Here is a 25,348-nt window from a genome sequence, read left to right on the forward strand (position 1 = left end):
AATTAAAAATTGATGACTTGGTATATTATTATGTCTACGTAGTGAAATCAATTTATCACATTTTTTTTAATTTCATACAATTTTAAATATATTTAAAACATTTTCCCATGGTTTAATATCTTTTGAAAATCTAAACATATTTAGTAAAAATTGCATCTTGGATTTTATTACTCTTTTAATACACTGGTCTCACGGCCTTTAATTTACTGCCCCGCTTAAACCCCATTCAAAGAAGCAGAATAATTTTCCAAATCACTTTTATACAGAAAGAGATATGTCAACTTCAGGAGATATTATTAGTGAAAGTTTAGACTTTGAAAATACTCATTTGGTATATTAAAATGTATTCCTACCACTAAGAATCAGCAACATGGCTAAAGCAGATGAAAAAGACACATTCAAAAGGTTGTATTTTTTTTCACCTTTAAGCACAAATCTCAATAAGCTTCCCACTCAGAGTTATGGTTTTTTTTTTCTTCTCACTTTTGAAACAACTAATATTAAAGTATGCGTTTTGGGCGTGTACTCTATATTTATAAATACATAACTTTTAATTATTGCATGCACATATTATTCAATGTGTATGAGTTATTAAAATATCATAGGAAAAACGTAAGGTCCTAAAAATGATAAATGTTAATCCTACTTAGGTAGCTTAAAATGAAAAAAATTCATGTCCTACATAAATTCTCATATGCTATATTATGATTTCTCGCTTTGTCCCCACTTATCGAAGTTATTATTTGTCATATAAATAAGTGAAATGATAAGATCATATTGATATATCTCTTTATCTACTCTTAAATTAGATTATTTGAACTTGAAGAACAATTGTCAAAAAAAATTCCAAAGTTATTTGTCAATTTGAAAAAAAAAAATACTAATATGATGAAGTTGAAAAATAATTGAATTGAATTTTTTTTAATCAGTTAAAAGAGCTTAATTATTTATTTAGTTTATCAAAATTTTGCTGCCTTTATTAGTTTCAAATATAAGTTTGGCCGTTTCCTTCCATTAATTCTATGCACATCCTCTTAGAAAATATAACACGTAACATTTATATTCTTAGTATTATAATATTATAATATTGTATATGGTAAATGTAATTGGTTTTTATACCCTAAATATTAGAAATTTCTTTGTAGTTATTCAAATAAGGAAAACTTTAATAAGTAAAATTTTAGTTGACTTTAAAATTCTAAATATTAGGGAAATGAATAAATAACTATTTTATCTAGTATGAATTTTATTTTAAGAGGGTAAAAAAGACGAACGACATTTCGTTAAGGACTTTCGTACTTTTAATATAGTATAAATTTTTCAGCCAACAAACATAATAATATGAAAGTGGATGAGCACTATAGTAACTACTACTACTACAGTAGTACTTATTTTTCCAATTTTCAAAGGGTAATAAAGAAACTTTTTAAATTAGTGTTAGGCCAGTTTCCGCATACTTTTACTAATTTCAGAAGTATCTATTAACTCTTATTAATATATACTTCCTTTATTTCAGTTTAAATAAGATAATTCTTATTAGTCCGTTTCAAAAAAAATAACTACGTTGCTTAAATTGAAACAGAGAACTTTTATGAGATGATAAAGAAACTTTTAAGACAAAGGAAGGAAGAAAACAAAAAGATGCTGGTATGGGGTGGTCTTGGTATTAACAGGTAAAAATATAAAATTAATCAATAAAATACAAAAAAGAAAAATCCCCCCAAAAAGGAAAAAAGAGTTGATGTGTGATGTCAATGTGGGTGTTGTACTCTTCCTCTTTGCTCTTTTTTTCTTTCAACTACTGCTCTTTCTTCACTGATATTTATTTCCTTCAAGTTAGGGTTTTTAACTCCAGTTTTCTCTTTATTTTTCTTCTTCCCAATTATGTACAACTTTACTATGTAAGCTTTACATGTAGTCTTTTAACTCTTTAATGGGTGTATCTTCTTTTTTTTCTTCTATTTTTTCTTTTTATTTATTTTGTTGAGCAGTTGAATTTATGTTTATACTTAATTCAGTTGGGGTTGAATGGAAAATCTTGAGCTGTAGGTTTTGATGAGTGTGTTTCAGCTTGTTTATGACTTGGTTTGAGCTTGAATTTGGGTTATTTATTGTTTTTGACTTGCTTTGATTTTTGGGGTTTCACTTTTCTGAACTGGGTGTAATTTGTTTCCCAGAATCTTGATTAAATGATTGTTTAATTCCTACTGAAGTTCATTACCTGTTCATGTAATTGATCTACAAGATTTCATTTTTAAAGTGCCAATTTTTTACTTTACTATTTTTTGTTGTTGTAAAGATTGGTTCTTTCTATGCTGAAAGACTTGTTTTTTTTTGGTAAGACTCTTTTTTACTGCTTTAGTTTAGATTAAGTCAGGCATTTTCTAATGAACCACTTATTAGCTTTAGAACATTCAGACCTCAATTCAATTTTTATCTATTGTGTGTAGAGTGTATGTCGTTGAGCCGATACAGTTAACACTGTTTAGTTGGAAGAAAGAACTAGTTAGAGTTAAGCACGCCGTTATGATACAATCTTCAAGCTTGGGTTTTTAATCTTCTTAATTTTTTCCTGTTTGAGTTTGGAGCTACTCTTTAGGTTGAATTGCTTGTATTGAAATTCTTAAGGCGATTGATTATTGGCATTGGTGTAATTTCGTTGCTCTGTCTACGTGGTTGAAACCACAGCAGTTTTTTTTTTTTTTTTTGGATGAAAAAGTAAGTCCATAGTAAGCTGTAGTCGTGGAAGATAACAAATGAGTACTGTGTTTGTCCATCTTATTGCAAGTTTTTAGCACGAAGAAACAATTTACTACCTTATATAGCTATACCTGTTCCTTACTTCCAGTTAAGTGGAACAAGTTCAAGAACCGAAATATGTCCAAATGATTGTTCATGTTTGGGTGAAGAGATAACACTAGTTAAAAAGTGTGCCCTTTCCTATATTATCGTAATTCTTTTGGGCAAATAGATAACATGGAGCTTCCATTTTTCGTGCCGGCCATTGATAGTCTGATATGAGCTATGTTGCAATGTTTTTCAGAAGTTAATACTGCAAAAATTCTCCTTTTGATCTGTATTTTAGCTTGAATTTCATCCCGAGATCAATTATAAATGATACTAACATGATGTAACAGTGCTATGTTTCTTCATTTTTTCTTTAAGATATTTTTTCTACGCTTATTTATATTTTTATTTTTTCTATGCTTATCTGTAATAGTGTCAAGGGGCTGCCGCATTGGCCTTAGATAGCTTAGCACCAACTATAATTTTGTACTTGTTCAGAATTGGGGATGCTCTCTTTATGGCATCTTAGAACGAATTAATCATGCCGGTTTAATGTGCCAAGATCTTCCAATGGCTTTTTCTGTCACGGGTTTATTGGGAGATTGTCCGGTCTCCGATTTACACCATTTAGCTGTTCCAACAGATTCTGCTGAAATAATTTTGAAAATACTTAGTCCTGAGTCTTATCCCGAATTAGCTTATTCATATCTGTTCTGCCTTTCAGCACCTCCTATGAATTTAATTCTACACGTTTTATGTCATGTCACTCGGTTGAAATCTGATTATCAGAATTGCTTTATCTTGTCATAACTCGTAACTAATCTGCGCTTTCATTTCCCCTTCTGGGATGGATATTAAATTTTTATGTCAAGTCCGGATTATTGTAATCTCTGGACCTCTACCTATTTAACAGCACAAATATGTGTATTTCCACCGTCACCAAAGCGTTAAAAATCTCCCGTTCTTTGCTTGTCCCTGCTTCCTTACGTTTCTCTCAAGGTCAATGGAGCTAACGATGAGTGTTTGTCTTTCAGGTTCTTTACGATTCAGCCTTGATTAAGAGAATGCAGATCTGAGTCTGTTGGTTGTTGGTAAGTTTGTGATTGCTGAATTCATTTATTATCTCAAAGCTCTAAATCTATGTATATGCTTCCTGAAATAGAATGGATTAAAATTGTTGGATTTTTTCCCCTTTTTACAACTCTTGTGTTTCCGTTATTTTCTTTTGTTAAGAGCATTTGAAGAGAAAGGTTCGATGGTTGATTCTTCCTGCTCGTGTAGTTTTTTAAGTATTAGAGATATATGGCATTCGGCGACACTATCCATGCCGTGAAGAAGATGTGACGTGTTTTATTTTCTAAATTTTGGCGACAGGGATTGATTTTCCTTGATGAGTATATGTCAGTTTTATCGGAGTGAAGGCTGAAATTGATTTTGACATTAACCACCCACATATATCTTATGGATGACAGTGGGCATCGTGATAACGGAAGGCATAAACCGCCTCAGGGTCAGGTATGTAGCAGCAGTTAAAGTTGATTTCCAGTTTCTTAGTTTGGATCTTAACTAGGATTCCCAGGTGTTGTAACCAGAGGAGAATCCAAGATTTAAACTTGATGAGTTCAATCTTTATGTTCTTTGTTGAAAACCCGTTGAACTTTAAAAACTATGGGTTCAAAATGTACCATTTACTGAAGTTTTAGAGATGTTACACATGTATATCTAAGCGTTGAACACGTACCTTCTTATTTACATCCGTCACTGATAGTAACTAATTATAGCCTGTTTGGCCAAGCTTCTCAAGACAAAAAAAGTGCTTTTTTTCCCAAAAGCACTTTTTTTCCTAATTTGAGGTGTTTGGCCAAGCTTATTTGGGAAAAAAAGTGCTTTTGGGAAGAAGCAGAAGCAGTTTCAGAGAAGCAGAAAAAGTAGCTGCTTTCCAAAAGCAGAAGCAGTTTTGGCTTTTCTTCTTACCTAAAATACCCTTAACAAAATATAGTATATACCAAAATAACCCTTAAACCTAATACTTAGGATATTGATTTATAAATATTTCTTCTTATTTTTTAGGAAACTTTCTAATATATAGTGTCTTTAGGGGTGAATGCTTTTATATTTGTTGAAGGAATTTTAATATATTTAACTTATATTAAAAGAATTAAGTACTTTTTAATTTTATTTTCATATTTTACTTAAATAAAATGATTTTTTTTAATTATTGCATGTAATAACAAAATTTTGATATTATTTATTTACTTATAATATTAATTATTAAGTAAATCTATTCATGTCCTTATTCGTAATTTGACACTTAAAAGCACTTTCTAAAAAGCTTGGCCAAACACAAATTATTTCTCAAAAGTGCTTTTCAGACTGATTAGCCAAACACAAACTGATTCTCTTCAAAAGTACTTTTTTCAAAAGCACTTCTCAAAATAAGCTGATTTCTCCAGCTTGGCCAAACAGGCTATAAAGGCTCCGTTGAATCTGTTATATGAACAGTGGATTCAGTTTTTTCCCCCATATTTCAGTGGTTGATGCAGCATCAGCCATCAATGAAGCAGATAATGGCAATCATGGCAGAAAGAGATGCCGCCATACAAGAGCGGAATCTGGCCCTTTCTGAAAAAAAGGCTGCCTTGGCAGAGCGCGACATGGCTATCCTTCAGCGGGATTCAGCAATAGCAGAACGAAATAATGCAATCATGGAACGGGATAACGCTATTGCTACTCTTCAGTATCGGGAAAGCTCGATAAGTGGTGGTGGTCAGATTGCCCGGGGAGTGGTAAAACACATGCACCATCCTCAACAACATGTACATGTACATCATCAGCCACATATGGGAGAACCTACATATAACCCGAGAGACATGCACGTGAATGAATCCATGCCAGTTTCACCTGTTGCACCGGAGCCCACAAAGCCCCGTCGGAACAAAAGAGCTAAGGAGCCAAAGGCAATGACGGGTTCCAAGAAGACTCCAAAAGCATCAAAGAAAGTAAAAAGGGAAACTGAAGATCTTAACCAAACGACATTTGGCAAGTCACAAGAGTGGAAGGGTGCACAAGAGATGGGCGATGCAAGTGATGACCTTAATAGGCAGTTAGCTGTGTCAAAACCCGATTGGAAGGATCAAGACCTGGGGCTAAACCAAGTCGCATTCGATGAAACAACAATGCCAGTCCCAGTTTGTTCCTGCACTGGAGTTTTAAGACCTTGCTATAAATGGGGAAACGGAGGTTGGCAATCCTCATGTTGCACGACCAATTTGTCGATGTATCCTCTACCAGCCGTTCCTAACAAGCGACATGCCCGAATTGGTGGTCGAAAAATGAGTGGAAGTGCATTCACCAAGCTGCTTAGTCGTCTGGCGGCAGAAGGCCATGATCTATCAAATCCAGTCGATCTCAAGAACCACTGGGCAAAGCATGGGACGAACCGCTACATCACCATCAAATAATGTTACCGCTCATTACATTCCTTTATTGTGGGTGAGAGAAGGATTCTATTAGCGCAAATTTAAGTTTATCGTCCTAAAATGTCAGCTGTTTGCTTCATAGTTGTATCAACGGGAGATAACTGTAAAGAAGCATTGTATTCAGGAAACTTTCTGTTGTATCAAACGTTGATGTTAATTTATTGAATATCTAGTGTGATGGTTTTATAAGGTTCTTGACTCTGTTTACAGTAGTTTGCTTCTTTTTGCTGGCCTTCTCTATTTTAAAACCTTGCAGATAATATCTGTCCCAACTATTCTCTTTTGTTTACTGCCATAAAAAAACTTGTTCTAACATTGTTGCACTACAACAACGACAAACACAGTATAATCACACATAGAGGGTTCTGGGGAGGGTAGTGTGTCCTTACCCCTATCTTGTAGAGATAGAGAGGTTGTTTCCAATAGACCCTCGGCTCAGAGAAGCATGAGCATCATAATAATGAAGAGAAAAACAAGCGCAACAACGAGAAGTCACGTTAAAGCAGCATAAATAAAAACCAGACAGTAAGATGACCAAAGTGAAAAAAACGACAAGTAGTCATAAAAATCAAATACCAACAAAATATGAAAGTACGTACTAATACTACTGATAAGAACACGGAGGACACTAAACTAACTAACCTACTATCATAATCCTCGACCTCCGTACCTTCCTATGAAGGGTCATGTCCTCGGTCAGCTGAAGATGTGTCACGTCTTGCCTAATCACCTCTTCCCAATTCTTCTTCGGTCTACCTCTACCTCTCCTCAGGCCCTCCAGTGATAACCTCTCACATCTCATTGACTGAGGTGTCTGTGCTCCTCCTCTTCATATGTCCAAGCCATCGAAGCTTCGTTTTCCGCATCTTGTCGTCAATAGGGTCAAACCCATCTTGTCCCAAATAACTTCATTCCTAAGGGGTTCTAACATTGTTACTCTCTTAACTAATTTTCGTTTTCTTTTGTATGAGAACAACGATTAGACAACAACAATGAACGCAATAGGACTCTAAGGTGTTGTTTGGTTCGAAGACAAGTTAGTCAAAAATTAGCAACGCGGGGATTAGTAATACGGAGATTCTTTTTCTTCTTATTGGATCTTTTCAAGAAAAATAAGAAATAAATTATATTCGGTTTGGTTTTTAATCTATTTATCTATCTATATCTATATCTATCTACATCTATATCTATATTATTATAAAAGCACGAATAATTTATGCTAAATGTTGAACGACTAAAATATCCTCGAAATATTGATCGACTTTTATGCCCTTAAATATTTGTATAATTTAAGGATCTAATTGTACATTACCTAAAGATGGAATTCTTTTTCGATTTAAACTACACATACACCGGCCCTACAAACTTGATCCTACCTGGATTTGAAAGACACGTCCATAATTCCCTCTTTTTTTATGTGTAAGATGCTTATATGCATATAATGAAATTGCATACATGGAGCTATAACCTCTTTTTGTATTTTGTATTTGTTTTATTTCCTGTATGGTTTTATTGCTATCTCACAAAAATTGAGTCATTATGTGTTGAAATAGGGAGGAAAAAAGTTAAATAAAAAGCTTAAAGTTTTGATTAGACCAACCATAATAAAATTATTCATCTTTGAAGCCTAAAAACTTACATATAACAAATTATTTAGAATTCCAAGGTCCTTAAATGCAGTAAAGTTTTATTATACCTTCGTAATTGATGGAGTTTTATACCTTAAAAATATCAGTCCCTCGAGTAAGTAATAGATGAGTTTTTCATGTATAAGAAACTTATTAGTATATGTATAAGTCTTTTCAAAATTTATAGTAAAAACAACTAAAGAGACATACTCCTATATTTATTAGTCTTTCTAAAATCAATCCTAAACAAAGATAGAGAGGATACAAGCATGACGAACTATACCAAGTAAGGGAGCAATACATGCCTCCTTACATTAATTTGATGAATGAAAGCAAATTAAAGCTTATGCAGTTAGATTTCTACGATTTCAGTATCTATTTTATAGTTCAACTAAATATGTTCTGAATATTAATGCGGTTAAAAATATTACTACTTTTTACGCAAAGTTTCTACTACATGACAATAATTCTATGGACGACGTGGCAACACACGTCTATAGAGACTAGTTATATTAAAAGCACGAAGGCCATTAGCGAAATGTTATTCGCTTTTTTTACCCTTTAAAAATTAATTTCACACTGGACAAAATAGTCATTTAATTATTTTTCTAATATTTAAGAGTTTAAAATCAACTAAATGTTTTATTATTAAATCCAACATAAAAGCCTCCACCAACCACCCTTTATTATTTATTTTTCCAGATTACTCCATGCCTAGATTTAAAATCTAGGCATTCAAAATCTCTGAAAGGATCACATTGAAAGACCAAGTCATTCAAGGACTATTCTGTATTTTGAAGCAATCTTCCTGCATTTCCAACTTTTATTTAAATTTTTATTTATGCTGGTTTGATTCTCGGATTGGCACTCAAGCCAGATTGTGTTATTAAAACGATATGGTATAAGGTAGAACCGTAGAAGGAATAACAACTCTAATCAATGATAAGTCAATAAAAACATGAAATCTCTGTGTAAAATATTGATCACCTTTTTACTATTTAAAAATAAAGTTTACATTAAATATAATACTCATATTATATTTTTTAAATATTTAGACCTTTAAAATTAACTAAAATTAGAATATTATTTTGTTAATTGAACTATTTAAAAATTCTTAATATTAAGTAATTTAAAATTAAGTAGGACTTGACTTATATTAATTCTTTCCACAATTAAATGATATAAAATAATTATAACTCCTTCCTTCATATTGGAATATTTAATATCTTTTCTCGACAAAATAATCCTGAAACTCTTCTACTTTATTTTTTGCTTCTTAAAATATAAAACTTGCACATACATATTCCACACGAAAAGTATGATGGGAATTCAGTAACTTTTCATAAATTATTAAATCAGAGAAGTGATTATGTTTGAATAATTTGTTTGTCTTATTAAATTTCATGTTTTAGGAATGCTTTCTTTGCCCACACACGTTTCGCAAAGTTATATAAATGATAAATTATTTTACCATTTTAGTAACTAAACCTCGCTACATAAATAATATTGAAATATTTGAGGGGAGATAAATTGAAAAGACAGAAGATATAATTTTTCAATTTGTGTTATTCGATAAACTTTGAAGAATCCTAATAAAAGTATAGTTAACCATATCTATGTCTTCTCAAATGAATTTGAGAATTTATTTTCAAAGATATTTCCATAAAATCTCTTAAATCTTTAAGATTGTGTTCTTGTTCAAACTAAAAGGTACATGTGATATTTTATGAAATTGAACTTAAAAAAAATTATAAAATTGGAAGAAAGTTTAAGGTGGAATACATGCACCACATTCTACTATAGAATAGGATTCTATTCAATCACCAGCGATATAATTATTTCAACCAAAGACCTAAGAGGATCATATATCATGGCAAAGGAGGCTATGGACGAAGAAAACCGTAACTGTTGTGTCCGTCTGGCGGATCCAGGGCCTAACGACTGTCATTGTTGTGTTGGAGAAGACGATGGCGCTAATTTTCCTCCCATTGCGCGCGTTTATAGGTACAACAACAACATACCCAGTAAAATTCCACTAGTGGGGTCTGAGGAGGGTAAGATGTACGCAGACCTTACCCCTACCCCGAAGGGTAGAGAGGCTGTTTCCGGGAGACCCTCGGCTCAACATAAGAGACAATAATATCAGAAAAGAAACGAAAGAAGAGATCTGTAACAACTTTTGTAGGTGTTCAATGTTAATTTTTGGATTACTAACTTTTGTTTCGTATATAGTAGTAGTATATATAGTTGCAGTCATAATAGGTGATCGCTGCAACGCGACCTGTGGTTATCTGAGCATACCCATTTTCTTTTGCTTTTTGACTGTTATTTTGTGTCTTACACGTCCGTAAGATTTGGAATATAGAATGAGAAGAAGTAATTTCTGGTAGACGAACAAGTTTAGGAGTCAATTCTACTGTTTTCCCCGTTGTTTAACTATAATACTAAGTGTTAGTGATTTCCCAGTTCCTTGTACTCTTTATTGTATTTTGGTGATTATATTTTCTTGGTTATTAATACAATGAGGTGGGAACAATTAATGTCAGATTTGTTACTTACCGTAATAATACTTTTATAAATATGTAGAGGTTAAAAATATGTTTGTAGCCCGGTGCATAAAGTATTTTGTGTTTACGTAGGGTCTGAATATTAAAAAGATAGTTTGCAAAGATAAAATTTCAATGGTTAATTACCTCCCTCAATGATTGACAGTAAGGAACAAATTAAAAATAAAAGAAGTTTGAAGTCATTGGTGCACTCCATAGTGACAACAACAACAACTCAGTGAGATCCCACAAATAGGGTTTGGAAGGGGGATAATGTGTACCCTACCCTTAACCTAGGGGTAGAAATGCTGTTTTTGTAAGACCCTCGGCCAGAGAGGAAGAATAGGAACAAACAAAAACAACAACAAGGCAAGGAAAATGATACCAACAATGTAAGAACCGGAGAAAAACAAATGGGAGAAAGCCGAAGATAGTACTAAAACAACCCTAATACTGACACTCTAAGAATCAAAGACAGTGTACTAATCAGTTAGCCCTAATAAACCTGGAACAGATCAGAAAACACACTACGATCTACTACCATTCTACCCTAATCTTTAACCATGTCCTTGGTAAGCTGAAGTCGTGTCATGTCCTTGTTTGCCTCGAAAATACGAGTAATAATTAAATTTGATTAGTGATTTTAAAGATATGTGATTTAGTTCAATACCAATTAATAATCAAGAAATAAGAAGTAGAAATGAAAGATAGAAGTGAATCAAACCAATGTTACTTAGCAGCAGTGACCTCGAGGTGGCTTAGGGCAGTAAGAACAATAAAATAGGAAAAATCAAGTAAGAACAATAAAGTTAAAGGACAATTCTGATGAATAGTAGGCAAAAAGTAGAGAGTATATTCTTTGCTCAGTGATGATAAAATCATGTTACAAATGATTGGGGTCCCCTTTATATAATAGGGGAACCCAAAATAAGGAATATTTCTATTTACAGTAAGGAATATTCTTGATACAGTTGTCTAACCGCCTAGTACGGAATCGTACAATCATATTCCGGGATTTGCGCCATGACTTTGGGACGTGGCATGAATCTAACTTGTTCTGGTACAAATCTATAATGGTACTATTTCAGGGTCGAGCACACTCGACCTCGGTATGCATCGTGCTTCGTCTTCGAACTATGGTCTGGTCCCTCGAGCTCGAACTCGATCTTACCCGGACTTTGACTTAGGACGGGCCCTCGAGTATATGATTGAAGACATTCGATCTCGACCGTATACAGATAGTCCCCGCATTTCTTAGAGTAAGATGATAAGAAACGATTTGAATCTCGATCTCCTCGATGTCTTGATCATGTTGCCAGTCTCGTGATGTCAGCGTCTGAAGTGACTGAAAGGTTGCATCTGCGCAGCTTCCTAGGTCATTAATTAGAGGTGGCAGACGGTCGGTCTTTTGGCTTCCCCAATACGTTTAAGTGACCTTTATAAATAGGCCAACTTCATGATTTTTGCAAACTTTATTTCTTAATTCATTCCCAAATCTTGTTAGCTCCTTCAACTTCCCTGAAATCACACTCTTCTTAATTTGTTCTTTACTCTATCATCAACCTTTCCTTATTCATTCGAATCACAATGGCTAAAACATCCAAAACAGTTCCCCAACAATAAAAAGCCTCTTCTCCATCACGACCATCCATAAGTAAATCGGTGGTGCCACCCCGCATCGAGGAGTGCATTCCCCCGCCGTGTGAAATAACATTTGATTTTAAAATCGGAAAACCTGTATCGACACCAGGACGATGTGAGCCTATGTCTCAATACATCTGTTTGATAACCAAGGATGAGCTCGAGCAGGTAAAAAAATATTGCATCTGGGGTGACAAAGATGTGGTGATCCCTTCCCTGGAAGAGGACATCACTACCCATAAAGCGGGGTATTTAAGCATGCACACCTACCCATTCACGCTGGGTCCCGCAGATCCAACTCTGGGTCCCGTAGATCCAGTTATTCTTGATTTCTGCCAACGATACCAAGTGACGCTTGGCCAGATCTACCCTTCATTCTGGCGGATTGTTCATTTGATCAGATTCTTTTTTAGCCAGGTCAAGGGGATGACTTTCACTCTTGACCATTTAACGAGGTTGTATAGTCCTCGACCATACCGAGGTAGCTTGATAAAACTGCAACGCCGATCCTTAAAATCTCTCTTCTCCAGTATCAATAAGGACAAAGACCGATGATGGATGAGCCGGTTTATCCGAGTCAGGACCTCTGACTTGATTCCTACCGAGAGGATGTCATTCCCCGAGGAATGGAACATGAAACGTAAGTACATGGTGACTTTATACCTTGCTTTCCTTTTTCTTTCATGATTTTATCTTTTTCTCGATATAACCCTTCTCCGATAGTGCAACTATCACTTGGATTCCTGGAGCGGTCCCAGACCTCGAGGGTTGGGTCCGCAAACTGGCCTCTACTTCTTCATATGCGGAGCGCTGCTGGCACGATTTAGCCAAGGGCCGATGGGAGGCAAAAAACCACGGTGAGTTTTCTTGTTTGTTTACTTGTGTTCCTCAATGCAATACTTACTTCATTTCTATGCATGCCTCGGAGAAGCTATTGAAATGCAGCCGCCCCACCTGGTGAAGAAGAGATCTCAAAGCCTCCCAAAGAAAAGAAGAGAAAGAGGGGGTCACCTGTAAATACACCAAAGCGGAAGAAAAGCACGGTTCGAAAGCCCAAGGCCGATACTGTGGCTTTATCTCCAGAAACATCCCAATGCCTCCGACACCAGGAAGAAGAACAAGACGATCACTGCCTGTTGGTTGCTCATGAAAGAGGAAGCCCTGATACTTCGAAGACCGCTGAACCTGTGGTGGCAGAGATGGTTCGTCCTCGAACTGAAGAAATCTCTGAGGGGAGCTCGAGCAAAATCAACATAGACGATTCACCGCAAGGACCCGTCTTTTCCGAGGGGCAACTCCGAGATGCCCAGGACATAGAGACTCTTGATGTAAAAATGATCCATGAAGGGCATGATATCTTTCGAGAGTGCTTCGCTGGGATCGAGGATGGCCCCGACCCAGATGCTTCTTTCATTTTTGATGAGCCCGACGCCTCTTCAAACAAGTAAGTATTTGTCCTTTGAAATCATGCTTGTATTTTATCCTTGTTGTTCTGAATCTAACCTATCCCTTTTTGTGAAGGTCGTCGTGCTTCATAAGAAAGCATTCTCTAAGTCTCGAGCTGAGCTTGCTCAATGTGAGGCCGAGCTTAAAAAGATCTCGGAAGAGAGGGGCATTCTTAAAATCCTTTATGCCAAGAAAGAGGGGAAGATCAGCGATCTCCGAGTCGAGTTAACGAAAGCTTCTCAAGAACGGACCGAGCTTGTTGAAAAGGTAATACAGCCTTCGAAGGTCGGTTGTGTACTTGTTTGTTTTGATGACTAATATTTCAGTTATGCAGTTTCAGCAGAAGAGCGAGTTGGTGGAGCAGCTTTGGGAGGAGCTAAAAGTGAAGGAGGCCGAGACCCTAGAGTGGAGGCAAGGCATGGACAGTCTCGCCTCTGAGAAAGAAACTCTTCGAGAGCATTTGGCTTCACTTGAACGCCGGTTTCAAAAAGTGAAGGAGGAGAGCCTAGCTCGAGGCCGCAAAATCAAGGAGCTTAAAACTAAATCTGTTGTTGAACTGGCCCAAGCCAAATCTGACGCTGAGGCAATTGCATCTTCGTACCGAGCTGACGCCAAGACATCCAACATCCGGGTAAGAGAGATCTCTACTGCGACTGAAGTCAAGTTATCATGTGCACTCGACCATGCCAGGTGATAGTCCCGTAGAGAGACCCTCGAGGAGGTGCATGCTCGCGACTTCGATTTCTCTGCCGACATTGAAAAGGTAAAGGCTTTGGAAGAAGAGGTCGCCGCTTTGCTTTCTAATGACGAGGATTCAGCCAGTGGCTCTGATAGTGGGGGAGACAAAGAAGAAGACCCCGAAGATGAGGCTCTTGAAGGTGCGGATCCCGGAGATGCAGTTGACGAAGATGCGACCCCGGAGTAGTTTTAGGTTTCTTTATTTTGTTCTTGTGTAAGGACTCCTCGTGGTATTGTTATTTTTTTGTAAAACTCCCCTTATAAATATAAGGCATCCTTTTGTTTTATCCTCGACTTGTGTTGAATTTTGTTCTCATTTGTGGAAGATTTCGATAATTCAAATAATCAGCTCGAGTACCGGTTTGGACTCAGAACGTAGTAAACCCTTAGGTTTTTATTTGATCAATATAATACCCTTTAGGGTTTTGTTAATCCTCGAGCTAAATTTAAATTGATTTGACGTGAGCTCGGGACATAGGAGTTTCCGAGTCCGAGTCAAGTGCGAACGAGGCCTCGACCTATATATGTTTTGACCCTTAAGCCTTTTAAGTTGGCCCTTAGGCTCTTATACATCGGCCCTTAGGCTCTTAGACATCGGCCTTTAGGCTCTTTAAGTTGACCCTTAGGCTTTTTAAGTTGGGCCGTTTCAGCCTCTAAAATAGCTATAATTTTTTCCTCTTTTCTGTCTAAAAGACTTAGTAAAACTTTTGTATGCCTTAGCATGTATTTTTTGTACCCATTGGGTTTTTCAAGGGTTCGACGTATTGGAACCTTATTAGTAATTTGTTTGTGTAAATATAATCGAATACCTCTTGATGTTTTTGCGAAGGTTGATGTTTATCGAAGCCTTTAAATTATTCGAGGGCTGAATTTATCGAAGCCCTTAGGTATTTCGAGGGCTAAATTTATCGAAGCCCTTTATATTTTGCTTTTGCCGAGGGTAGCCTGATTTAATCAGTTTTTCAATGATTGAAGGCTTTTAATTTATGGCGAAAGTCGGATGTCTCCAAGCCGTATTATTTTGGCCGTAGCCTTTATACGACCGTAGTTTTTGATATGGCCGTAGCCTTCGAGTATGTCACTTGGACTTGTTTCCCGATAACTTTTCAAACTTGTTAGAAAAGTTAGTCCCCAAGTATATTGGCCTTGGCCTTTGTTTCGAGGGGGTGCTTCTTTGAGGTCTTATGGGTCCGAGTTTTCAACGACTCGGATGTATTAACTGTCAATGACAGTCCCCGAGTATATCAGGGTGTTTTGGCCCTTGAGTCGCTTCTCGTAGAATTGTAAGTGTAGAGCTCGTATGATAGTAAACTTCTTTGAGATACAAAGTGTTTTTGATATAACCAGAACGCTTCTTCAAATAATTGATACATGCGTACATGTTTTGTCATCGGGGCTCGACTATTCTATATGGACACAGTTCATTTGACCGTTTGACCCATTACAAAGTTCTCATTTCGAGGCCCTCTTAAGAGTGAAGTATTTTTCTCAAAAATATAACCTTCGAGGCTGATGCCCCCCAGTATTCGTGGTTGATTGAAAAGAAGCCTTAGATACTGTTGAGTTCTCCTTAGGTAGCACATAATTGTTGTCTCATTAAAAACCTTGCCGGTAAAACCCATTTGGGACAAAATCCAATCTAATGGAAAAAGAGTGCAACACATGCTTTAAAACCTAAGGCCTTCGTGTGAAAAGGGGTGTCTTTGAGATCGCGTGCCTTCGACAGCTTCGATCGAAAGATATGTAATAAGTTAGTTTTAAACTTAAACGGACAAAAGGATAAATTCATACCTTAGTAGTAGTATCGCCTGAGTAACGATATGTTCCAATTGTTTGGCAGTTGTTGGCCTTCCATTTTGCTAAGTTTGTAAGATCCTTTATTGACAACCCCGAGGACTCGGTACGGTCCTTCCCAATTCGGGCCTAGTTTCCCTTTATTTGGGTCTCGAGTATTGAGGGTGACTTTCCGTATGACTAAGTCCCCGATTCTAAAATATCGAAGGTTGGTTCTTTTATTGTAGTATCTCTTGATCCTTTGTTTTTGCGCGGCCATCCGAACAAGCATTGTTTCTCGCTTTTCATCTAACAACTCGAGGCTAGCATTCATGGACTCGTGGTTTGACTCCTCCATTGCATGCCAAAATCTGGTGTTGGGTTCCCCAACCTCGACAAGGATGAGGGCCTCAGAGCCATATACTAGAGAAAATGGGGTGGCCCCCATGCTAGACTTCGATGTTGTCCGATATGCCCAAAGGACCTCAGGTAAAACTTCTCTCCATTTTCCCTCTGCATCGTCTAACCTTTCTTTAGGTTTTGAATGATGGTTTTGTTTGTTGACTCGGCATGCCCATTTCCAGTCGGGTGGTACGGTGTTGATAAAATTCTCTTTATTTTATGTGCTTCGAGGAACTCCGTTACCTTGCTGCCGACGAATTATTTTCCGTTGTCACATACAATATCGACAGGTATCCCGAATCGGCATATGATGTGGTCCCAGATAAAGTCAATAACTTCCTTTTCTTAGACCTTCTCGAAGGCATGTGCTTCCACCCACTTAGAAAATAATCAGTCATAAATAAAATAAATTTAGCTTTACCTGGGGCCGTTGGTAAGGGTCCAACTATTTCCATTCCCCATTTCATGAAAGGCCATGGGGATAGGACTGAATGGAGTTGTTCTCCGGACTAATGGATCATCAGTGCAAATTGTTGACTCTTATCACATTTTTTGACAAATTCCTTAGTATCCTTTTCCATGCTATCCAAATAGTAACCTGCTCTGATGATTTTCCGAACCAAAGACTCAACGCTGGAGTGATCCCACAAGTGCCTTAGTGGATTTCTCGAAGAACATAATCGGTATCCCCCGGCCCCAAACATACTGCCAATGGACCATCGAAAGTTCTTCGATATAATATTCCATCTTCTTCTAATGCAAACCTAGCAGCCTTGGCTCGCAAGGCCCTCGATTCTTTGTGGTCCGATGAGAGTTTTCCACTCTTCAAATAGTCGATATACTTATTCCTCCAGTCTAATGTTAAACTTGTTGAATTTATCTCGGCATGACCCTCTTCAACCACGGACCTCGGTAATTGGACGATAATCCTCGGAACGATGTCATCTTCTTCAACCGAGGATCCCAAGTTAGCAAGTGCATCGGCCTCGCTATTTTGTTACTCCTTGAAGCGGTGCAAAGTTACTTGTAGCTTATCCAGGTACCGTTGCATTCTATCTTATCGAACCTCGAAACTTTTATTTACTTGGTTTACCACCAATAGAGAATCGCATTTGGCCTCGATGACTTCTGCTCCCAAGCTTCTGGCTAACTCGAGACCTGCAATCATGGTCTCACACTCGGCTTCATTGTTAGTTAATCTTAGAGTTTTGATAGACTGCCTAATGGTATCACCCGTGGGTGGTTTTAAGACAATGCCGAGCACGAACCCCTTCACATTTGAGGCACCGTCCGTGAAAAGGGTCCATACCCCCGATGTTGTACCCGAGCTTAGATGAAGTTCTTTCTCTACTTCGGATACGAGGGTCGGCGTAAAATCGGCCACGAAGTCAGCTAAGATTTGAGACTTGATGGCCGTTCGAGGTTGATATTCGATATCGTACCCGCTAAGTTTGACGACTCATTTGGCTAATCGACCCGATGACTCAGGCTTATGCAAAACATTTCGAAGGGGGTAGGTGGTTCATACACATATAGGATGACATTAAAAATATGGTTTTAACTTTTGAGATGCGCTTATCAATGCAAGTGCTAATTTTTCTAAGTGAGGGTATCTAGTTTCAGCATTTCCTAGAGTTCGACTTGCATAATAAATAGGAGATTGTGTACCTTGCTTTTCTCGAACCACTAGTCCACTTATCGCTATCTCATACACTTACAAGTATAGATAAAGTTTTTCATCTACCTTCGGGGTGTGAAGCAAAGGCGGGCTTGACATATATCGCTTTAATTCTTCTAAGGCATGCTGACATTCACGGGTCCATGCAAAGTCCTTTTTCTTTTTGAGCAAGGAAAGAAACTGGTGAATCCGATCTGATGACCTCGAAATGAACCGACCCAAAGCAGTTATTTGACCTGTCAACCTTTGCAGGACCTTGACACTATCCACGACCGTGATGTCTTCGATGGTCTTGATCTTATCGGAGTTAATTTCAATGCCCCGGTTCGACACCATAAAGACAAGGAACTTACCCGAACCGACTCTAAAGGCACAATTTTTCAGGTTGAGCTTCATGTTGTATTTTTTCAAGATTTCGAATGTTTCCTGCAAATGAGTCAAATGGTCATCTGCGCGCAGGGATTTAACCAACATATCATCAGTGTAAACTTCCATTGTTTTACCTATTTGTTTTTCGAACATTCTATTAACTACGCGTTGGTACGTAGCCCTTGCATTTTTTAGCCTGAAGGGCATTACATTGTAACAATAAGTCCCAAATTTAGTAATAAACAAAGTCTTTTCCTAGTCCATCGGGTTCATCTGAATCTGATTGTACCTGGAGTAGGCATTGAGAAAAGTTAGGATCTCATGGCCGGACGATCGATGTTAGGCAGTGGGAAAGAATCTTTTGGGCATGCTTTGTTTAAGTCCTTACAGTCTACACACATTCTAAGCTTTTTTGCCTTTTTAGGAACTACAACTACATTGGCTAACCACTCGGGGTACTTTAGCTCCCGTATAGATCCTATTTTAAGAAGTTTGGTTACCTCGTCTTTTATGAAAGCATGCTTTACCTCGGACTGGGGCCTCCTTTTTTGCTTCACTGGTTTGAACCTGGGATCGGTGCTCAGCCGATGCGTGATCTCCGGTGGAATCCCTTTCATATCTAAATGGGACCAAGCAAAGCAATCCATATTATCAATAAGAAATTGAGTGAGTTCTTTCCTGAGTTCGGGGGTCAATCCCATTCCCAGGTATACCTTTTTCTCGGGCATGTGTTCTATCAAAATGACATGCTCCATCTCCTCGATAGTTGATTTGGTTGCATCAGATTCTTCGAGATCGATGAAGGTTTGGGGAGTAAGGAAATCCTCGTCTTCGTCTTCGATTACCTGATGCTCCGATTCTATCGAGGCTGGAGGCGGTGATTGCTATTTGGCCGCTTGTTTACCTCCGACGCTCGATTTCTCCAAGGTCGAGGGCTCTAGAGTTGGAACCACTTCCTCGATTGCAAACATCTCCTTTGCAATATGTTGCTCCCCGTAGACCGTTTTTACTCTTTTCTTTGTTGGGAACTTCATCATCTGGTAAATAGTTGAAGGCACTGCCCTCATGTTGTGTATCCATGGTGTCTCGAGGAGTGCATTATACCTCATGTACCCCTCGATGACATAAAACTTCGTATCTTTTATGGTCTCGGCTACATTTACGGGTAATATAATTTCTCCCTTTGTTGTTTGACTTGCCATGTTGAACCCATTTAGGACCCGGGATGCAGGTACGATCTGATCTTGTCGGCTGAGTTGTTCCACGACCCTCGATCTGATTATGTTTGCTGAGCTACCTGGATCTACTAAAACACATTTAACTTGAATTTTATTCAAAAGGATAGAGATTACCAGGGCGTCGTTGTGAGGTTGTGATATGCCTTTTGCTTCCTCGTTATAGAATGATAAGATGTCCTCGAGCACGTAGCTCCGAGTCCGTTTCTCTCTGGTGATTGATACTTTGGTGTGCTTGAACACAGGTCGCTGAGGGATATCGATTCCACCAATGATCATGTTGATTACATGTTGTGGTTCTTCTTGCTCAGTTTTCCTTGCATCTTTTTTCCTGAAGTGATTCTTAGCTCGATCACTTAGAAATTCCCGGAGGTGGCCCTCGTTGAACAACCGAGCCATTTTTTCCCTTAGCTGCCTGCAATCTTCTATTCTATGACCATGTGTGCCATGATATTTGCACATCAAGTTTGGGTTCCTTTGAGAAAGATCGGTCTGTATTGGCTTGGGCCACTTGGTGTCTTTGATTTTCCAAATAGCTGAAACAATCCCTGATGCATCTATGCTGAAGTTGTACTCTGATAATCGAGGGGCCTCGCCGGGTTGGCATGCTTATCGAACCGCTCTTACTCATGAGTCCCCGAGAACTTTGACCTCGATCTTTTCTCCGATCGCTCTGAAGGGCATTGTGGCTCGGGCCGCAGTTCCTTCGATCAACATATGGCTGATACCGTTCTTTGTTGAATTTTGATTCCCGGTCTGTGTCCTTCGGGGGCATGGCTGCAAATCTGTTAGGATGAACTGAACCCGAGGGGCTCCCAATTGGTCGTCCTGGACCCTAATTTTTGACTAGTAACAATTGTGCACATTCGACCATGTCATGACTGGATATTCGATCAAGTTTTGCTTTAGCTGTCGAGACGCAGTCGAGCTCCTTTCATTCAAACCTTGCATAAAGGCTTGTACTTCCAAGTCATCGAAGACCGACGACAATTCCATTGACACGAACTCCCTAAGTATCTCGTCGTTCCTTTATTTTATTTTGAAGACATCTGATTTTCTCGTGGCCACCTTTATGGCCCCGACGTGTGCTTTCACGAAGGCATCTGCTAACATGCAAACAATCAATAGAGTTGGGGGCTAAGTTGTGATACCAAATCATAGCTCCCTTTGATAGTGTTTCCCCAAACTTTTTCAATAACACTGACTCGATTTCATCGTCATTCAAGTCATTTTCTTTAATTCCACAAGTGTATGAAGTAATATGTTCGTTAGGGTCGGTTGTCCCGTTATATTTGGGTATATCAGGCATTCGAAACTTCTTGGGAATGGGCATCAGAGCCGCACTGGGAGGGAATGGTTTTTGTATAAACTTCTTGGCATATAATCCTTTCAAGACCGGAGGTGCCCTTGGTATTTGATCAACACTGGAGTTGTAAGTCTCCATTTTTTTGTCATTTTCCTCAATCTTCTTTTCTCCGGTCTTGATCCTCTTGGCGAGCTCTTCAAACATCCTCATAATGGTGGGGTTAGTCCCCGAGTTATTTCCGTTTGATCTCTCCGGTTCTAATTCAGCATGTCGAGTATTTTCATGTTCATCTACGCTCGGAGAATTATTCTGACTTTGAAGTTGAGCGATGGCGATTTGCTCAGCTTGCAACATCTCGAATATCACTTGGAGGCTGATTTCCCCATCTCTCATTCCTCGTGCTCCTTGGCCACTAGATCGGGCTTCCCTGCGTTCATTCCCTACGGGGTCTGTGCCTGAATCCACATTTAGAGCATTATGTGAACTGATATCAACTGGCTCCATATTTGGCACTTCTTCAGGGTTTATTGGTGGTACACCGATCCCTATATTGATGTTTTCTCCAAGACCTTCGTTGTCATGAACAAGTGCATTTTGTGTTCTAGACATATTTCAGTTTGAGAATCAAAAAATCTTGACAAGAAAAAACGTAAAAAGAAACAACATGTGTAATGTGAATTAGTAAAGAAATAATCATTATTATCTTTGGCCCCACGGTGGGCACCAAACTGTTTACCTCGAAAATATGAGTAACAATTAAATTTGATTAGTGGTTTTAAAGATATGTGATTTAGTTCAATACCAATTAATAATCAAGAAATAAGAAGTAGAAATGAAAGATAGAAGTGAATCAAACAAATGTTACCTAACAGCAGTGACCTCGAGGTGGCTTAGGGCATTAAGAACAATAAAATAGGAAAAATCAAGTAAGAACAATAAAGCTAAAGGACAATTCTGATGAATAGTAGGCAAAAAGTAGAGAGTATATTCTTTGCTTAGTGATGATAAGATCATGTTACAAATGATTGGGTCCCATTTATATAGGGGAACCCAAAATAAGGAATATTTCTATTTTCAGTAAGGAATATTCTTGGTACAGTTGTCTAACCGCCTAGTACCGAATCGTACAATCATATTCCGGGATTTGCGCCATGACTTTGGGGACGTGGCAAGAATCTAACTTGTTCTGGTACAAATCCATAATGGTACTATTTTAGGGTCGAGCACATTCGACCTCCGTATGCATCGTGCTTCGTCTTCGAACGAGGGTCTGGTCCCTCGAGCTCGAACTCGATCTTGCCCGGACTTTGACTTAGGACGGGCCCTCGAGTATATAGATCGAAGACATTCGATCTCAATCGTATACAGTCCTGCCTGATTACCTCTTCCAATACTTAGGTCGCCCTCTACCTCTTTTTCTACCGGTCAGCGGCAACCGTTCACGCCTCCTCGCTAACGTATCTAGGCTTCTCCTTCGAAATTTTAACTTGACTAAGTGGAGCGTGTTTCTTTCTTATTCTCTTGAATTACCTGTGCAAAAACATCTTGCTTTCTCTTGTTTGGAGTTCGAGAAATCCATAAGAGAAATACAAAAAAGGTTCAATGAGGGAGTAGTATGTAGTTTCTTAGTCCTAGAAAAAGGAAATAACTAAAATTCTGCAACTCATTAGATGAGTCCTTTATACTATACTCTATTTGTTTCATTTCATTCTACAGTATTATTATTTGGAGAATTAAGTAATTTTTTTCTTGAATACAACTTTTTTGTATGTATATAATTTAAATGTTTTTAATTGTAAAATATTAGAATTTATATCTCTTTCTATGTAGTTTATAATTGTGTATATGTGTTTTAAGAAATAAGAAATAAGAAATAAATCTCAAAATTGAGACCAAAATTAAATTAAAAAAATTGACCCTTATACGTTGAACCCATTTACGCCAAAGTAGTCTATATTGGTGCAATGTATCTGTTCACATAGAAAATAAGAATAAAAGATACTCCCTCCGGTCCAAAATAAGTGATTTTTTCGTCTTTATTTTGTGGTCCAAAATAAATGATTTTTTTTAGATTTCAAGAATGAATTAATTATTTGTTTCCTACATTGTCCTTGGAGTAAATAATATTGGAGTATGTGTTAGGAGTGTTTATGTGAAGAGATAGTAAAAGTTAATATGGTCAATTTTGTTGCTAATCTATATCTATCTATATTTGTACTATATTAAAAGCACGAAGGCCCTTAGCGAAATATCGTTCGCCTTTTTTACCCTTTAAAAATAGATTTCACATTGGATAAAATAGTCATTTAATTAATTCCCTAATATTTAGAACTCTAAAATTGGCTAAAATTTTGATTATTAAATCTTTCCTTATTTGTGATAGGTACGTAGTCCTAAAATTTAGGACTTTAATATTAATTAGTATTTTACCATACATATATTTTTTCCTTGTTTGAACTCCATATATAACGTAACTATAATTATTTTCATAGGAGTATTACTTTTAGTGGATGTAGATTCTATAGAAAAAAGAGTAAACTAACGTGTTTTTTAATGAAATTAAAGTAATTAATAGATCATGCAACGTTATGCCTAATATTTAAAAGGCCTTTAGGATTTTAAATAAGTAATATAACTTTCCCACGTTTAGTTTTCGTATAAGTTGTAAAACTATCAACTACAACATTTTGAAATAATACCAAGAAAGCTTTATCATGAATAAAATGTGCAAATATACATGTAAAATAAAGGTTAATACTTTAAAATATATCACTTTCTTGGACTTAATTATTTTTGTTAAATCTTTATCTTGGACTTGAAAGCCAATTAATATTTAATTATCTTACATAAATTTATTTTATTTGAATAATATAACATAATTATAATTCCTTTCATGCTATTATATGTGAACTATAATAGTTCATACTATTATATTTGAACTACTTTTCTCTCCAAACAATATTTTTCTATTTAGTATTTTTTTTGTATAATATTTTTAAAAATTATGCTTAATAATTAAATTAAAATACTAAGATACTATTTAAAAATATAAAAGAGAGAGAGGGAGAGACTAGAAAAGTATTTGGTAACATTAATAATTCTGCAAACACAAATATCCAAAAGTAAACTATCAGATCGATTTTTTATCCCTTAATACAAAATTTATAGTAAATAAAATTATAATTACAGTTAAATATTTAAAATTTGGGTGAACTAATATTAAGAATTTGAATCAATAAAAATAAATTATTTTCGTTAATGTTGAGAGCGAATAATTTGAATTAACCAATTAACAAAACAATTCTATCCAATTCCTTTCTAAATTCATCATATTAGTTAAAAAAAATTCAAGTGAAAAAACTCTTAGGATACATAAATCTGTTTTAATAAAAAGAGCATTCGTGGTAAAAGCAATCAGAAAATAAAATATAATCAGTGATGATGTAGTATTAAGAGTTAATTAAAATAATTCAAACTTGAAGCAATAAGGATGAAATAATAGAAGATAATTTATTTGAGTTGTCATTAATTATTTTTCTCTCATTTTGCATTTGTTACAACAAATGACAGTTCCTTATATTTTTTGAATTGTCGTTAGAGATTTTTTTTTTGTGATCTTGACCGTTAACACTCACTAGATTTCTCTTCAATCATGATAAATATGAGAATTCTTCTTTTTTTATATGTTTTTATCGTGTTTGTATATTTTGGATATATTGAATACAATTACTATGTTAATGTAATAATATTAATTTTTAGTATTAAAAAGTATTGCATTTGTTTTAGTGTAAACTATTATTTTTTTTGCTTTATTTATTTATTTAATTATTTATTGATGAGCGCGAGGTACACATACAACGCACGTACAAAGAAACTAGTTAATGTTAAAAAGTGAATTTCTTAATCTGCATGAAAAACAATTAAAAAATTACTTATTTTGAACCGGATGGAGTAGTACTTACAAAATATTAATCACACTTCTTGAATTTCTGATAGATATTATTTCTCCAAATAAGTGCGAAAATTTAGGCATTGTAAAAATGAGCTCTCTTTCTAATATCCCAAAAAGGAAAGTATGCATTTCCGATCCCTATTTTCTAGACAAAAAATGATGATAATTTCAATGATGAATAACTTTACAATTGTCCCAGTGGCCACAAGTGAAATTCCATAAGATTGGACAAAGAAAGAGAATTAGGAAAACTACACAGAAAATAATAACCGGCAATATATATATATATATATATATATATATATATATATATATATATATATATATGTTATATTTTGTATATACTTATTTAGCTAGTGAATATAATT

At 36.5% G+C, this 25,348-nt stretch overlaps 2 protein-coding genes across 5 annotated transcripts; both read left to right on the top strand.

The window, feature by feature from the left end:
- The first annotated feature begins 1,740 nt into the window (after positions 1-1,740).
- On the top strand, positions 1,741-6,455 carry LOC104244928 (protein BASIC PENTACYSTEINE6-like). Of its 4 annotated transcripts, none has more exons than XM_070172377.1 (4): positions 1,741-1,835; positions 3,822-3,878; positions 4,162-4,302; positions 5,319-6,455. In XM_070172377.1, exons 3-4 carry the CDS (start codon positions 4,249-4,251, stop codon positions 6,246-6,248), a joined length of 984 nt encoding a protein of 327 aa, XP_070028478.1. In that variant the 5' UTR covers positions 1,741-1,835; positions 3,822-3,878; positions 4,162-4,248; the 3' UTR covers positions 6,249-6,455. The 4 variants fall into 4 exon arrangements, with proteins under 4 accessions (XP_070028478.1, XP_009798750.1, XP_070028479.1 ...); XM_009800448.2 differs by having other exon boundaries at positions 1,759-2,337; XM_070172378.1 differs by having other exon boundaries at positions 1,760-2,229.
- A 3,309-nt stretch (positions 6,456-9,764) lies between these two features.
- LOC138890544 (uncharacterized) lies at positions 9,765-14,452 on the top strand. Its single transcript, XM_070173937.1, has 5 exons — positions 9,765-9,948; positions 13,027-13,283; positions 13,603-13,794; positions 13,862-14,158; positions 14,291-14,452. Exons 1-5 carry the CDS (start codon positions 9,765-9,767, stop codon positions 14,450-14,452), a joined length of 1,092 nt encoding a protein of 363 aa, XP_070030038.1.
- The last annotated feature ends 10,896 nt before the right edge of the window (positions 14,453-25,348 follow it).

This window comes from Nicotiana sylvestris, chromosome 4 (genome assembly GCF_000393655.2).
Source record: "Nicotiana sylvestris chromosome 4, ASM39365v2, whole genome shotgun sequence".
NCBI lineage: Eukaryota > Viridiplantae > Streptophyta > Magnoliopsida > Solanales > Solanaceae > Nicotiana > Nicotiana sylvestris.